This window comes from Zingiber officinale, chromosome 9A (genome assembly GCF_018446385.1).
Source record: "Zingiber officinale cultivar Zhangliang chromosome 9A, Zo_v1.1, whole genome shotgun sequence".
NCBI classification, from domain to species: domain Eukaryota; kingdom Viridiplantae; phylum Streptophyta; class Magnoliopsida; order Zingiberales; family Zingiberaceae; genus Zingiber; species Zingiber officinale.
This window is the reverse complement of record NC_056002.1, coordinates 13298534-13316772: the sequence shown is the minus strand read 5'-3', so window position 1 is coordinate 13316772 and position 18239 is coordinate 13298534. Positions and strand designations below refer to the sequence as shown.

General features: G+C 35.3%; 2 protein-coding genes across 2 annotated transcripts; one reads left to right on the top strand and one right to left on the bottom strand.

Annotated features, from left to right (window-relative positions):
* Positions 1-1166: 1166 nt before the first annotated feature.
* LOC122021545 lies at positions 1167-3666 on the bottom strand. Its single transcript, XM_042579667.1, has one exon. The coding sequence runs from the start codon at positions 2893-2895 to the stop codon at positions 1621-1623; it is 1275 nt and encodes a 424-aa protein (XP_042435601.1). The 5' UTR covers positions 2896-3666; the 3' UTR covers positions 1167-1620.
* A 1259-nt stretch (positions 3667-4925) lies between these two features.
* Positions 4926-5270, top strand: LOC122019038 (zinc finger protein 7-like). Its single transcript, XM_042576547.1, has one exon. The coding sequence runs from the start codon at positions 4926-4928 to the stop codon at positions 5268-5270; it is 345 nt and encodes a 114-aa protein (XP_042432481.1).
* Positions 5271-18239: the final 12969 nt, after the last annotated feature.

Sequence of the window (18239 nt, the reverse complement as noted above, 5' to 3'; positions counted from 1 at the left end):
GTTATTCAGAAATGCCCATTTATCTTTTTTTTTTTTAAATTTTTTTAAAAAAAAAACTTTTTAGCAATGTTTTTATTAAATACTGCAAAACTGAGTTTACGTGGAACATAAAGTAGCTCAAAACTGGATCGTGACAGCCCAGCGGGCCAGACCTGGTGGCCCAAGTCCAACAATTGTCCGGTCAACTGCGTACCACCAACTGCTGTATCTAATACCAAAATCTAGTATCGGTTCTTAAGTGTGGATAAGTTGTGCATCGAATTTATCTGAACATAATCAACCTCCTAGATTATTCAGTGGAAGCTTAAATACCTGAATTATCAAAAATAAAAAATAACATCAAAATCTAGCATCAAAGATTAGTCAGATGAAACTTAAATACCTGAATTATCAAAAATAAAAAATAACATCAAAATCTAGCATCAAGTACCACCAACCGCTATCTCTAATACCAAAATCTAGTATTGGTTCTTAAGTGTATATAAGATGTGTATTGAATTTATCTGAACATAGTCAACCACCTAGAGGAAACTTAAATACCTAAATTTCAAAAATAAAAAATAACATCAAAATCTAGCATCAAATACGTCGACCACTAAAATAAAATAAATCTAGATTAGTAAACTTAAATACCTGAATTATAAAAAATAACATCAAAATCTAGCATCAAATACGTCAACAATTAAAATAAAAATAAATCAGCGTATAGATGAGTACCATTGTCTATCTCCTGGATTAGTTAGACTTTAACATCTGAATTATCAAAATAATAATAATAATAATAATAATAATAATCTAGCATCCAATACGACAAAAACAAAACAAATCAGTGTGAAAAAAAAGCGAGTAGGAATCGAATCAAAAGAAAGGAGTAAACCAACAAATCATAAAGCTAGGAAATTTCCTGTGACTGTTCTTGGTAATATTCAACAATTTCCACAGCCACAGCTTCTTTGTAGGAGTTAACCATAGACTAAACACTCACAGATCCAAACTCTCTCAACCGAAGCAGATCATGCTATTATTGGCAAAGGTGCCATAACAGATTAGCAATTGCTGTATCTGAATATTACAAATCCGTATCAACTCAATTATCTGCAGGCTATTTGCAGCACACCTTTGACTTACCATAATATTCGATATGAGTTAGAACAAAGTGATTCAAATGACTAAAAGATATTGCAGTGCCATCAAAACAAAGGGAAGAGAAACTCGGAGAGTACAGTCAAATTTAGACACAACCTTTTCTTCAAAAGAAATCACATTAATAGAACTACTATAGTAACTTATGCAGTTAATGTTACACACAGTCATTCCTGCAAATCCTACATGACTGGCTTTGTCTGTATCAATCAACATTAGACACTACTAGATTAGTATTCTGCAAAACTGATCTCTGATTGTGCTGTGAACCATGTCGAAGAAGCTTGACGTCTCTTGTACTGGTGGAACATGTCCCCTTATGGTTTCCAGACAAATAATAGTGAGTCTCACTTATTTTCATCCACTCGAACTCACCAAGATATATATAAAAGAATTGCTCTACTCCGTGCTAATGCTCCAAGAGAGACGAGAAGTAAAAACAAAACAATTCTTGAGGTTCTTAAAGATCCACCATATTTATTCTTCATTTGATCTGAAGTATATTTTTTCTGCTAGCACTGGCCAATCTTCGCCTAGTTGCTGCGGATTTAGCTCCATTGCCACCCTAAAATCCTCCAGAGACATGGAGGTGAATGCATTCAGCCTTTGCGTGCACTCTGAAGACGCTGGACCGTTCTGTACATAAGGATGATTTCGAGGCAACACACCATTTATAGGGTTGACCTGAGCTTGCTGCTTGAAGCTTGAAGGTTTTGGATGGTTCAGCCTTGCTCTTACTAATCCAGCACATGACCTAATTAGGTCCTGCACGTAAGCATCGACAGCTTTGTTTAACATATTAGCGCAACCTGATTCAACACCCACCAAGCCATGTACTGCTGCTATTTTCTCCATTCTTTTCATTAGGGCCCCGGTGTGACATAATTCTCCAGCGGAAGAGCTTCTGCCAAGAAGACTATTACCACTGCTAGAATCAATTGCCAATGTTAAAGATCTTTGTGCCCCGCCAACACTTGCAGAACATAATGGAATCCCAAGTGGGGCCTGTAGAGGACCTCTCTTGGAGTTGAAGTCACCAGCTTGTCGCAATTCTGAGTTTTCCACGGCTACATTATCAACTGAACCATTGATCTCAGGAACAGGTTGACTGTTAGGTGCAATGCATTCTGCCCTCGGTCTCTTCAGAGGCGGTTCAGAGGAAACATCTTGATGCTGCTGCTGCTGCTGCTGCAGCATGGGTCTTGCTAAACGGGAGGGGCCAAGAAATCCATTCTCCTTAACAGCATTCTTCTGTGATGACACAGAAGAATGGAAAGCAACTTCTGTCCTTCCGTTCTGCGTATGAGAATTTGAAGGGACATCTTTCGTTCTCTGGTCATGGTTGCACATTCTGACCTTGTGATTCCATGTTGGCGAGGTGTGCCCATTAGTCCATACAGAGTTTGAGGATGATGGGGCTTCTTCATGATTGACCACACTCGCACCATGAGATGCTTTCTTTCCAACAGCCTTGGAAACAGCTTTGTCAAGGGAGTTTAGGGGTGGGGTTTTCGCCTGCAAAGCGTTTGCAAGGATTGAGTGAATGAGTTGATTGTGCAAAGAGATATTCTCCCGGCCGAGGATCGGAATGCAGAACTTGTTGAAGTCAGACTTGCTCAACTTCTGTGCCAACAATTTATTCAAAAAACCAAAATACCTCTTTGACCGCTCGCTCCCAAGATTTCTAACAATCTGCATCTTGAGATCATTGGCATTGATACGGCTGTACTGCAAGGGCTCTGATGTCGACATCTCCCAGTGCACGGACAACTCACAAGATCAAGTCTGAGCTACGGATCCTTGTTGTCTTCCAATCAAAGGAACTATAGCTTGATCCACTTCCAGTAGATTGAAAGAGTAAGGACGAATGTCATCCGCCTCATCTCAGAACAAGCTAGTCAAAATCTCGCCTTCGCGCCACAAAACCCTATAGCAGCAATGGGGGACAGCCACCGCTAAAAAGGCAACGATCCCGAGCTTCAACCAACTAGAAAGACACGATCTTGAAGCCAATCGCGATCAAGCCAGGTCAAAACCCTAGAAGAACTGGACCCAACTCGAGAAGCAAAAAATTCCGGGGTCGGGAGCTCGGCAAAGCTCGCATTTCATATTGCCTCCGGAACCCTAATCCGCCACTCTGCGATGGGCGAACCACCCGAAGCGCCGAGCTAGGGCGGGAGGGGGAAGATTCCGAAGCGCAAGCGCAGGAAATAGGGCAAAGGGGAAAAAAAGATCGGACCTTTGCGGCGTGGATGCGAGGAGGAGAGCCGGAGCCGGCGTCTTGGAGAAAAGCAGCGGCGCAGGCAGCGATGGAACTGCCAACTTTCTTGACCTAGAACGAGTTTCGCTCCTCCTCCGCCGTCGCCGTCTCCTCCGCTTCTGGAGCTCGTTCCCTTTCAATCAATCAACCAATCAGAGCTTCCGAATCATCATCTTCCCCTCTCTCTCTAGCTATGATTGCTCGGACTTCGTCTTCGAAATTGGATTTGTTCCAAAACTCCGGTGAATCGCGGCGGAGGCAAAAACAAAGAAAACGAATAATAATAATAATAATAATAATAATAATAATAATAATATATTTGATATTTTTAATAAAGATTTCGGTGAATCATTTAACTAATTCAAAATTTTATTTTTTAAAAAATTATTTGATCTTTGAAATACTTCTATTTGCAAAATAATTATGAAAAATAAGACTTAGCGAACCGTTTACCTACCCAAAGAACACTTTTTAATGGATAATATCCAAATTTTATATTTAGAATTTTTAATAATAATAAATTTATTTGGAGAGATATATTTTGAATCATGTTCTATGAAAAAAATTGATAAATTAAATTTGTTTAACTATTCTTTTTAATTTTTCAATAATATCCTGCATAAATATATTAAACTTCCATCTAATTAATTTATAATTGTATAAAATAAATGAAAGATGCTAAAATAAATATACATATGCTACGGAAAACGTTTAAATTATATATATATATATATATATATATATATATATATATATATATATATATATATATATATATATATATAAATTAATTATTAATTAATTTCTTTATATATTTTTAATTAACATCAGGTCTAACTTATTATTTTGGAAGGACGATTATTAAAATAAATAAAAATATTTATTATGTATCAACTTAGTATTCTTGAATTAACCAATTCGGGGATAGATGTCTTGGTCCATAAAAAATATAGGAGATGGATCTCTAGTAATTATGATCGGATCGTGATCATCATCCGATCATAATCAGTTACGATTTCTCTTTAGATTTATCATCCTTCCGGATTATAATTTAGATAACAAATGATCAGAAGTCGTTTGGAGATAGTGGACAAGTGATCAAGTAACCTGATATTGAATAGGGGTGTATTTAAATGATCTATTTCGATCCAAATTATAATATAGAAGGATGATAAATTTAGAAAAAAAAACATAATCAATTACTATCGCACCATCTAATGACAATTATAAATGGTACATCGTCGATTTACTTTGATTTACTTTAGTTTTTGGAACCAGAAAAATCTGGACTCAACCAACCCTTAAAAAAAAAAATTCTCTTAATTCATGCTCGACGTTTTAGATGCCTACAAAGCTAAAAGTTACCTGCTATTATTGCCACGGAGGCAAAATATACTAAAATATGTCTTACATAATTTTTTTAAACACATATTATAAGATAATTGTATATAATAAATAGGCTTCTATACACCATAAATAGAGTCCACCAGACCCAAGTGCTTTCCCCACTCTCCTCTTTGTAATGGACTCTGAGAAGAAGAAGAGGAAAGACGAAGAGGAGGCGGCTGCGGCTGCGGCGGCGGCGAGGGCGGCAGTCAGCCTTGAATTTGGCGTTGACTCTCTGACGTCATCGCTGCCGCTTCGGTTGTTCTCCTGCATCTACTGCGGCCGCAAGTTCTTGAGCTCGCAGGCGTTGGGCGGCCACCAGAACGCCCACAAGTTCGAGCGGAGACTCACCAAGCGGAACCTCGACACAGCACGCCAAGCCAGAGAGCACCCCGCCTCCACAGCTGCCTCCACATCCCGCCCTAATAAGGCTGACGACGGTGACGACGGCGACGTCGTCGACTTGTCACTCCGGCTATGAGATGATTTAATTAAAAAACTGCATGTGATAATTAACTAACTAATATTAATATCAGAATCATCTAAATTCTCCTATTTAATTAGCCATTTAATCACTGTTACTAATATTATGTGGTGCTGCACTTGTTGTAGATATCTATCATGTAGTCATTGTGTGTCAGCTACTTTTTAATCTATACTGGTCGCGTAAATGTGACATATGTAATATAATATATGAATATTTGTAAATGATACTAGACTAATAAATTAGAAGTGCAATGCAAGGGTTACTCTTCTTTATAAAAATTAATTTAATTTTTTATATTAAATATTAAATTGATAAAAACATATATTATACTTGATCTTAATCAAAAGGTCGAGAAATATATGCTTTCTAACATCGTCGGCCTAAGATATTTATAAAGTTTCTCTGCTCTTAGTGTTACCAATTCTAAGACGTGAGATTAAAGAGAACCATGACAATTTATTTTTTTATATAAAAACAACTAGAGAAAATTATAATTACTAATAAGTCTTAAAATTATTTTTAGTGTGAAAGAAAAGGATATTAATGTAATTTCATTTTGGGCTTCAGTAAAATTAGTTAATAAAGAGTCTAGATTCTTAATAAAATAGTAAGATAATTCTTTGCTACTTGTTATCCGTATTAATGTATGAATTGTTTATGTGTATATTGTTGGTGCAATCGTTCTCGAGTCAAGATTGATCAGTTTGACTAAGCTCGGGTTGGTCCGAGCTTGAGTTTCGATGTTTCACAATATGTGAAAGAGAAATCAAGTAGGTAAATGAAGGCTGGATACTTGATTTAGAAAGTCTTAACTTGATGTTAGACAACAGAAAGTATTAACTTGAGGTTAGGCAATGTGAAGTCCTAATTTGAGATTAGGCAACAAAAAGTCCTAACTGAAGATTATGTCGGCAAGGAAAGTCCTAACAGAAAAGCCCTAATTTTGGGAAGCCCTATACAGTAGGAAGTCCTAGCGGCTAGCAAGTGGAAAACCTAGTTGGGAACTAGGCAATGAAAATCCTAGCGGGGCTTGGTGATATAAGTCCAATGAGAATTATGTTGGCAAGGAAAATTCCAAATGGATCAAAGAGGACCGGACACTTGGTGAGCTAGTTCCAATAGGTCAAGGTTGGTCCGATATTAAGTAATATTGGAGAGTCTCTATGGATTAAGGATGACTAGATGTTGAACAAAGAGAATCTTGGTAGGTTGAGATCAACCGGATCCAAGAAAGACATGAATGCAATCCTGAATTCAGTGTTGCTAATCGATTGGGGTTATATGTCAATCGATTGATAAACCCTAAATTTGGATTTAGAGTTTAGGATTGGGTAATCAGTTAGTATAATTGATTGAAAGCTTTTTCGTGGAGTACAAAAGGTGTCAGACTCGATTAAGGCAAACGATTCCGACAACACCAATTGATTAGGCAAATCGATTGAACAGTTTTCACGAGGAAACAAAAAGGTGTTGAATCGATTGCGACAATTGATTTAGCATTGTTAATCGATTGGGAGTATTTTTTTGTGAAAATAGAAGGCTTCGGAATCTATTCATTCAATTGATTAGGAAGTTATCAATCGATTGGTATGGTTCACCAATCAATCGGTCAGGTGAAAAAGAATTATTTTGTAGGTTTTGAACGATTGATCTGACGCGACAATCAATTAAGGATAAGACCAATCGATTGGTAGGTATTTTCAGGTCAAGAGAGACCCTAGAAAAGGAGGTTTTGCAATGTTTTGAAGAAGCTAGTTCTCGAGGATTTGAGAGAGAGATGTTACTATATTTCTTACCACCAAGAGTCAATCTAAAATAAGAAAAGAGCAAATAAAGCAAGATTTAATGTTATAAAGTAGTTTTCAATTGTAATTGTTTTTGGATTCTCATTTTCTTGTTATATTCTTATAAGAACAGTTTGTACGAGACTTTTCTAAAGTTAATTTCCGATAAAGAGATATTCATAGTGGAACTATGAGTGTATATATTATATATATACGTATATATAATATAAAAAAAAATTAAAATCGAAAAAAAATTGAGTGTGAAATGGATGTGCAAGATAATAAAATTATATATATATATATATATATATATATATATATATATATATATATATATATATATATATATATATAGATATAGTTTTATTATCCTAGGGATCTTATGCCACATATCTCATGCAAATCTGAAAAAAAATTTGATTTAATTTTTTTTTGTTTAATATTGTAACTGAACCACTAAATCTTAAAAATAAAATTTTATTTACATAATTAAAAACTTATAAAAAAATAAAATAAAAAATAATGTCGTTATATATATATATATATATATATATATATTTTCTTTTGTTTTACAGGTTAATTGTTATTTGAGATTTACCTAGCTTTGAAACTTAACAAAACTTCCATTTCATATAAAAATTTTCTAATAAATCAATAAATAGACCATCCCTAATTCGCATGACTATTTGATATCCGACAGAGTATGAAGGAATTTTTTAACTCTAATTAAATAATCGAGTCATTAGATAGGTAGATTTTTGAATTCATTATAGCGATGAATTTGAAAGAATTCTCCTGGTACCGAACCTCAATACTCGATATTATATATATAATTTTATTATGTTGTCATAATCCCATTCGTGATTATATATATACACACACTAGGTGATACTTAGTATGCGACCATGAGCGATGCGCATATATGACATTGCCAACTCGATTATTTTATAAAAAATATTCATTTTATTCTCTCTTCTCTTCCGCCTTCTATTCAAAATACGCGAGAAAATTTTTCCAAATTCAAAATTTCCCTCACTGCTCTCTCTCTCTCATTCTCACGTCTTCCTTCGCCGTCATCTTCTGTCGCAGCGTGCTCCTGTCGAGCAAGCAAAAGTAAAGGCGTTGCAAGTTACTTGGACAACTTATAGTCACATGCTTGTTCTCGAGCTAGCTAAAAGCTCGAGAAACTGTCACCGAACACATAACCGACACTGGTTTACTTAGCATCCTTCTCCATTCTCGTAAGTCTTTCTACTCCACTGTTTGTTTTTCAGTTCTGTACAATATTTTTTAGGTCTGATATATGCTACAACGCACATGCCCTAACTGTTTTCTTACGAGTTTTTGCTTATATAATTTGCATGGAACATCTCAATCATCAATTCCTACATTTGATATCCAATGGTAATCAGTTTCATTTTAAGTTGTAATTTCCTACTGTGATCGTAATATATATTAGAAGGAAGGATTTATACTACAACGTACAAGTACGACGCCTGCAGTCACGTGGACAGTTAGTTGTTACACGTTGTAACAACTACTTGGAATGTTAACTACTGTAATGGTGTAGCAGTTAAATGCCTAAATAGCTACTACAACGTGTAGCAGTTAGCCATCGAAGTAGCAGCTACATGGTAAGTCGTTTCATTCTAAGTTATAATTCCCTCTATTTCTAATTTATACTTGTTTCTAAATGATCTATTTAATTAACATAGGGAAAAACATATGCTGTCTTTATTGGACGTATAGTCACTACAACGTTGTAGCAGCTAATTGCTTTTGTAGTCACTTGCTTTGAAGGTTTCCACCTTCTCGTCTGCCCCTCTTTTTCTTTTGTAGATCCATTTACATCCAATAACTTTTACACTATTTGAAGGTTCTACTAGCTCCCAGTCTTTGTTAGAATACATGGATTCTTTTTCTGAATTCATTGCTCTTTGCCAAGATGTTGCATCTTTATCTTGAGTGCTTCGTCATATATATGGGGAGCAGGTTCATGTTTACTTAGGATCAAGTCCGACGACTCTCCCAAAAACATGAATCTTTCAGGTTACCTAACAACCCTCCCACTACGAAGAGACACTGCCTGTAGTTGTGTATCATTTGTGACACGTGTTGCAGTTTCTTGTGGTATCTCATCTTGTACTGTTGGTACTAGATTAGACGTATCCTTTATTATTTCCTTAAGAACAAATTTACTTATGGGCTTGTGGTTCATTACATAGTTCTCTTCTAAAAATCAGACATTGGTGCTAACAATGACCTTCTGATTTTTAGGACTATAAACCTCCTTTCGTTTCTCTAGGATAACCCACAAACAAGTGAACACCTGTTCAATGTCTCCCTTCAGCATATATGCTGGACTACCCAAATCCGAATATGCTTCAGACTAGGCTTACGCCCATTCTACAATTCTATAGGAGTAGAGGGTTCTAACTTAGAAGGTACTATGTTCACTTCCGTTTCCAGAGTATATTCTCAAAATGAATTTGGTAATTCTGAATAACTCATCATTGATCTAACTATTTCCATAAGAGTCTTATTCCTTCGTTCTACCACACCATTCTGTTGGGGTGTACCAGGTGCAGTCAGTTGGGATTGAATCCCGACTTTGATAAGTAACTCCTGAACTCTCCTAAGAGGTAATCGCCACTATGATCTCACCGTAGTGTCTTGATACTTTTACCATGACGTTTCTCCACATCATCTTTGTACTCTTTAAACTTATCAAAGCACTCAGACTTGCGGCACATCAAGTAAATGTACCCGTATCTCGAATAGTCGTCTCTAAAAGAGACGAAATATTCGAAACTACCTCTTGCCTGGATAGTTATAGGTCTATACAAATCAGAATAATTCCAACACATCTTTGGCTCTATACCCCTTAGTCTTAAAAAAGTCTCTTGGTCATTTTTCCTTCCAAGTAAGACTCGCAGGTTGGAAAGTTTTCCACCACCAATGAACCCAAAAGTTCATCGGCTATTATCCTTTGAATCCTACTCAAGTTAATATAACCTAGCCTTAGATGCCAAAGATATGATTGGTTCATTTCTGAAGGTTGCTTTCTCTTATTAGAGTTAGAAGATGTGTTATTAATTTCCATTTGTTACATCGTGAGAGTTTTTGGATTTAGAATATATAAATTGCCAACCAACGTACCAAAACAGATAACTTTCCTATTTTTCTTGATAACAACTTTGTCATCAAAATAGATAGAATATCAAGTTCTTTGAATAGTTTAGAAACTGAAATCAAGTTCTTTCTAAACTTGGTACGTAAAGATAATTTCTCAAAATCCATGTTTTATTCCTATCAAAGGATAAACATCTCCCACTGCAACAGCTGCTACTTTTGCAGCAGTGCCCATGTAGACGATAATTTCCTCTTCATATAGTTGTTGGGTTTCCTGGAACCCCTGCAATGAATTACAGACATGATCAGTGGCTCTCGTATCTACACACCAGGTACCGATAGATAACACCACTAGACATGTTTCAACAACTAATGAATAAAATACACTTTTATTGTTCTCAATTCTGAGAGGACAGTCCACCTTAGTGTCCAAGTTTTGTTTTCAATTATTATAATTGGGACTACTAAGTCTATTCTATAGTATAACAGCTATGGGATTGAAAAGCATTTGAAATCCTAAGAATCACAAAAATATTTGGTCAAGACCAACACCTCAAAATCTCCGTGAATTTTGTATGCTGCGTCAGTGTGGACATATACAAATTCAAACATTTGTAAGAGGAGATTTTATCTATTAATTTTATTATCTTATCAACCTATCTTTATGACAAATAAAATTAATAGTTGGTCTGTCTACGATCAAATATTTGGTCAAAACTTTAGAATTTAAAATAATATTGATTCCTCAAAATAATATCATTTAAATTCACCAACACCTTAAACACCGTGAATTTTGTATGCCACATTAGTGTGGATGTATACAAATTCAGACATTTGTAAGAGGAGAGTCTTACCCATTAATTATCTTGTTAACCTTAAATTACCCCAAACACCATGAAGTTTGTATGCCACGTTAATATGGACGTATACAAATTCAATTGTTTGTAAGAGGAGGTTTTACCCATTTTATTTTGTCAACCTAACTTTATGACAAATAAAATTACCTCAAACACCGTGAATTTTGTATGTCACGTTAGTGTAGATGTATACAAATTCAGACATTTGTAAGAGGAGGTTATACCTAGCTTTATGACAAATTAATAGTTGGTATTCCTTTGGTCACACAAATAATAGCAGTGACTCCGTTGGGGAGGATACTATTAAATGCGCTTAAGTGTATACCATTACTTGATACTTAGTCCATTAAATATGATTGTGCCCCTTCAGTTGGAGAAGATCACACACTCCTAAATAATTCCCTATAATCATCCATTTAGGAAGTTTGATCTAGTGATCTGTAACAAACTTATCCGTTGTGGAGGGAGGCATTCAGAGCAAACACGCAAGTTTGTTTGTATTACTTACAAACCAGTAATGGAGACCGTGAAATTTATTTACTAATCTCTCTCCCACTTAGTTTTTTTTTAAGATGAGGATTTTATCATGTAAGCACACATCACCTGCACACACACATCATAGTAAATAAAAAGAAATAAATATGAAAAATTAATTTTCCAACTATTATGGCCTCTTCCATCACTGCCCTCTGTGTGCTGCCAACCCTAAATGCTGCCATCTTTAGCCACAGCAATTGGGTCTAGTCGCCGCATCTATCTTGCTTCTTTTTCCGCTGTGCCTCTGGTCCTCAAATAGCACCACGCCTCGCAAGGATACAATCAGCGAAAAAAAAGAATTTTACATATATCGATCCTATATTCCACAAAGGAATGTACATAGAGTCTAGATCGAAAAATAATGTAAAATCCTAAAACTAATACAGCTCCTGCTGTATTTAATACATACAATCATGCACACACATAAAATGCCCTTGACATGTTCGAGGGTCCAATCACACACAATCACAATAGGCCATAATAGTTGGAGCCTGCAACCACAGAGTTAATCTATTTGTACATCCTACTATTATCCTACCTAAAATATGTATGACATGTGCATAATTAAACTAAAACCAAACACACAGATGTTAAAACCTAGCTCTGATACCAATTGTTGGTTGCTACTCGGAATACCGTCCTAATTTCCCTGTATAAAAATGTGTACAAGCATAGAACTATCCTAGCTACCCATGTGTTCTACTAAAGTTAAATTTGGATTGCAAACGATACTTAACATTATTAATCCAAATTTTCCCTTTAGAAGTTAAACTTGAATTGGGAACGAAACTTAACATTCTTACTTCAAGTTCAGCCGATGTGATCTTCCTAAGTTAAACCATATTACAGAAGTTGATTAAATATCTATTTCAAGATCGGCTTCCAGGTCAAACGTGACGAGACACTAGGCCTTCTTGGGTATGGGATCATCCACCACTGCCTAGACAAAGTCTTTCAAATAAATCGGATATTTAAACTTCTCACAGTAAACAAGGTTTAACAATAGAGACCTCAATAGAACACATTATCGAAACATGAAATCGAAACAAAATCGATAACAAAAACGATAATTAAAATTGATAACTTCTTGTGTTTGGTTTTTCAAGATCTATACAAAAGATGAACTAGTTATAATGCGGAAACTAATAACTAGTTATACCTCTTGTAACTTATAGACCTCTTGATCTTCTATTGTATTTCTCTTCTTATCTCGGGCGTCGTGTGGGTGACCATCTACCAAGAAGAGAATCCACCCAAGCCTTCTTCTTCCTTCCAAGTTTCGGCCACCAACTTTCTCCAAGAGATGATGAAGTTCGGCCACCATCCTACAAGGGATGTTAGATAAGAGAACCTCCTTCTCTTCTTCTTCTCCTTCAAGCAACCGTCCATCAATGGATCTCCACACCAATATGCCGCCGGCCACCAAGAGGAAAAACAAAGGAGAAGAGAGAAAGAGTAAGGGTCGGCCACCACCAAGGAAGAGAGAAGAAGAATAGAAGATGTATTGTTGTGAGGTGAGACACATCTACCGTCTCTTTTATATTCCTTGGACTTGGCAAATAAGGAAAGTTTTAAACATAATTAAAACTTTCTTATATTCCTTGCTAATGACTAAAAAGGAAAGTTTTAAAACAAAAAAAATAAAACTTCCTTTTCTTCTTATCATGGCCGACCACATACTTGTTCTCCAAGCAAGGAAAGATTTTAAACAAAAATTAAAATCTCTCTTTTAAAAATCCCTTTTGTGGATAGTTCTAAAAGGAATGTTTTATAAATTAAAATCTCTCTCTTTTAAATCCTTTTATGGATATCTATAAAAGATAAGATTTAAAATAAAACATAGTTTCAAGAAAGGAAAGTTTTATCAAAAAATTAAAATCTTTCTTTCACATTATAGATCACGACAAATAAGGAAAGATTTCAAATCTCTCTTTTATTCCTTTGTAGAAAGCTATAAAAGGAAAGATTTTAAAATTTTAAAACTCTCTTTTAAAACCAACATAAAAGGAAAGTTTTCAACAAAATAAAAATTTCCTTTTATTTCCTTTTATGACCGATCTAAAAAGGAAAGTTTTATATTAAAATCATCCTTTTAATGGATTTCTATAAAAGGAAAGATTTTACAAAATAAAACTTCCTTTTGAATTCAATGTGGCCAGCCACCCTTGCTTGGGCTCCAAGCTAGGGTCGGCCAGAACTTGAACCCATCTAACCTTGGTTTGGTCAGCTCTAGCTTGGGCTCCAAGCTTGGCTTGGCCGACCACCTTAAGGTGGGTAAGAAGTTGGGTTTGGGTGAATATAAGACTTTATGAATAAGAGACTACAATAGGGACCGAGAGGAGGAATTGGTTTTGGTCTCCCGATGACCTTGAGCTTCCCGTGTTCGCCCCGAACACCCAACTCAAGTTCATCAATAATATCTCATTCCACTAAAGAGTTATTATTGCACTGCCGTACTAATCCCATATTACTATATGGGCTCCTTCTTATCATGAGTGTGTTAGTCTCCCTGTGTTTAAGATATTGAATGCCCACTAATTAAATGAGTTACTGACAACTCACTTAATTAATATCTAGCTCCAAGAGTAGTACCACTCAACCTTATCGTCATGTCGGACTAAGTCCACCTGCAGTGTTTACATGACAATCCTTTGAGCTCCTCAAGGGGGCATCATCAACCTAGATTACTAGGACACAGTTTCATTCTATAATCAACAACACACTATATAAATAATATCATTTCCCAACTTATCGGGCCTATTGATTTAATGAGCTAAATCACACCCTTTCATAAATCAAAGAAATAAATACTAAGTATATGCGCTTGTTATTATATCATGATTAAGAGTACACACTTCCATAATAATAGAGGTATTGTTCTTTTATATAGTCAGTATAAAAAGATACTACCTCAATTGGTCCTGCTTAATACACTCATAGTGTACTAGTGTAATTTATTAGTCAAGATAAACTAATACCTAATTACATTACAACCACTCCAATGGTTTGTCCCATTCCATCTTCATTGTGAGTAACTGTTTATAATTTATAAGGATCTGATAACATGATCTTCTGTGTGTCTCCTCACACCATGTTATCTACAATATAAATTAAATGGACAACTGCACTTAACAGAAATGTAGGCATTTGACCAATGTGATTCTTATATGTTTATATAAAAAGCTAGACTTTTAGTATACACTCTAACAAAGGAAAGATGTTTCATTGATTCTAGGACTCCTAGACCAAGGCGACGAAGTAAATTTGCAGCAGCATGCAGCTGCCACCCCTACTATTTTTTCAACACTTGAGTAATGTGGAGTGTACACAGAAGGAACTAGAGAACAAGATGATCAACCTTACCAAACAACCTTTATCTGCTGAATCTGATACTCTCTTTTGCCAATTTTTACTATTGTATTTCTTTGTTTGTATTTTATTTACTACTACTAGCAATATATCTAGATTACCTGTACAATCACTAATTGATTGTGTGGATGATTTTGAAAATTTAGATAAGTATAATTGGTGTAAAGATGTATATGACTATATGAGCCCACGGCTGGGGGGTCATTGGTATGATGTTTTCATAGAGGCCTAAGTCAGAGGGCCTTGAGGGAAATCAAGCTACCATGCTCAAAGAGTTTGCACATCTCCTCACTGTAAGTTCGTAACTTTAATGATAGATTTATATATTTTATGCATAAAATTTTATATTTAACAATTTTTATTGTATTGCATGTGTGAATGTGTGAGCATGTCAGAATAATGGATCCTTATAGACAATATGTCATTCCAAGAATATGCAGATGGAAGTAGTCAGGCTCCTGTGTGGAGACAATAAAGTCTAGGATTGTAGAACTACCTGCTGCAAAAATAATTGTTGATTTAAGTCCATCGAATCTAGAGATATATCTACTCTCAAATGATTCCCCAGAAGATGTTGTAGAGCATATAGATCAACAAATTACTGAGGGGTTAATACAATTAGTTTCTAAGAAAATTCCTGAACAAGTTCCTGAGCAAATTCCTGAATAGGTAGCCGAAGCTCAGGAATTTACTACAGAATATGTTCAAGAGAAAAAGTCTTATACAATTTGCCAAGTAAGGGAGGGCAAAAATTGTTCAGTTGGAGTCTGGGATTGAGGCAAATGTCCAACTCATTACAAAGATGGAGACTAGAATTAGTGAGTTAATTGATGAGATTAAAATCTATGCTAGTGATTCAAAAACTACAATAGCTGACAAAGACAAAATAATTAATGAAAAGGACAAAATTATAGTTGTAAAAGATAAAATTATAGTAGAACAAGAGAGAAAAATCAAAGATCTTCAAAGTCAGTTACTTGACAAGGATATAAAGGCATTACCTGCTAATTGGCCAATAATAAGGGCAAAGAGGAGTGCTACAAAGAGAATCACACCCCCACCTATAAAAGAGATTGAGGAAGTGGTTGTGTCAAAAGAATTAAAAAAAGTCAGTTTCCAAGATGAGCATGAGACAGAGATGGCCAAGGGCAAAGGAGAGGAAAATATTGAACATTCTGTTAAAGGTCAAGAAGCCCCTGTCTCATCTGCGGATATAGCTGCCACATCTTCATCATCTAAACTCTTGCATATGCTTGTCAAACACAAATCCAAAATCATAAAGGTATAGTTTAGGTTGGTTAAATGGTTTGTCTTTTATTCCTATATCACACATAATTACTTATGGAGAAAACTTTTGTCTATGTATTTATTCAGCAAGCGAAGATATATTTTAAAAAAAATAAAGATGATGTGGTGATAGAGGCATTATTGAAATTGAGTCAGCTAAAGTGAGTTAAGTGTTTGTTGATTCATACACTTACTATAATGGAAATATATGATAAATTATGTTAATATTTTTATTATGAACACAAGTATAAATTACATTTGAATTATCTTCTTATTGTATAGTCAAACAAACATTTTATAATGTTGACTAAAATCAGCTACACATATTTAGAAGTTACTATAACACATGCAATTTCCGTAACTGTTCCAATTGTAGTAGCAATAGATACTAGTGTTGCTAAACATAATTTATGGATATGTTTTATTTTTTATTTATGTAAGACTACAACAAAGGCAATATGGTCCAACAAAATAATTTTATTAAATATGACATCTTTCCTGGGTATTTTTGATTGGATTGTAGCCATAGATGACGATTGCATAAACGCATATTTTGCAATCATTGGAGAGGAAGTCAAAACCTCTGGCATACCAACTACTACTATTGAGTTTTTTTCTCTATATTTCCTCTTATAATGTTTGTGTGCATACACAAGATTTGTTTGAAATGATGTCGTATGAGGCATTTAATCTATCAACAAACATTGACAAACCAATCAAATATATATTCTGTCCATTAAATAACACAGATGATCATTGGCACTTTCTGATCATAGACCTCCAAGAAACTCACTATATACATTATAACCCCCTTAGAGCTTCATAACTATACACTTCTAAGTATTAAAGTTCTGCAAGTGTCAACCATGTTGAAGAAATCAATATGTATTGGCTTTTAGTGTATAATAGTTACAAACTTCATCCTAATGCAAGTGGATTTTTTTAAAAATATGGACCAATCTTACTACGATATATGGTATCTAGGACTACATTCGTTAATGTCAAGAGACTTTGACGTATCTATAATCCCGGGTCCAACACAAGTAAAATCATAAGTATATATTTATCCATATTTTTTTATACATCTTCATATTCCTATTTGTAATTAGATTATTAACAGTGTGAAAAAAAACTCTATCTTTCAGGTTATATTGTGCATTTTTTGTTATATGGTATGTCGAGAGTTTAATGTATCAAATACCAATAAATTTTGGACAAGCTTAAATGAGAGAATTTAGTTTTCATGTTGGTGATACGATTTTTACTAACAAACATTAGATTATTGAAAAGCTAGTGGTGTAAATTTATTGTAAAAATAATGTTAATTTAAGTTACCACATCAATTTTGCCAAAGTGGTATAAATGTTTTGTAAAACTGTTGTAAATGTATGGTCAAGCTGTTACAGGATGTAACAGGTATTCTCAAGTAGCTGCTACACAGTGTAGCAGCTAATATCAAGTAGCTGTTATTAGTACCTTGTGGTAGTTTTGATGTGATCAACCAAGTTAAGTTAAATTCTGTATATTTGATTTTTGTGTCTAAGTGTGTAGGAGCTTAGGAACACAAGAAGCCTAGTGGAAGACGCAGCTAGCGAGAAGGATAGTACGGGAAGGGAGTTGATAGGCTCGATGCATCTGAGGGACGAGGTGCTACGGAAGAATACACCGGTGGACGAGAAGGATGTGCGCGACGTTCGAGGGATGAGAAGCCGGGGAGGAAGCTTGCTCGAGGAGAAGATCGGAAGATGGGTCCGGGTGAGCCCAATTTCGGATGGACGAAATCACCCAGACGAATGGAGCAGCGGAAGAGCAAAACGGAGCTATTGGAGGCGCCTCCATCGCTCTTGGAGGCGCCCTTGCGCCTTTCTAGTGGAAGACGCCTTCAAACTATTTAAGATGTCTTCAAGCCTTCATGGAAGACGTCTTCAATTTCTTGAAGGTGCCTTAGACTGGGAAAAAAAGTGGTCGTTAGCGAGGATAAATTCTTATCCTCGCTT

Bases quoted from the DNA above. Each gene is read 5' to 3' on its own strand.
- LOC122021545 (XM_042579667.1), bottom strand. From the start codon at position 2,895: ATGTCGACATCAGAGCCCTTGCAGTACAGCCGTATCAATGCCAATGAT.
- LOC122019038 (XM_042576547.1), top strand. From the start codon at position 4,926: ATGGACTCTGAGAAGAAGAAGAGGAAAGACGAAGAGGAGGCGGCTGCG.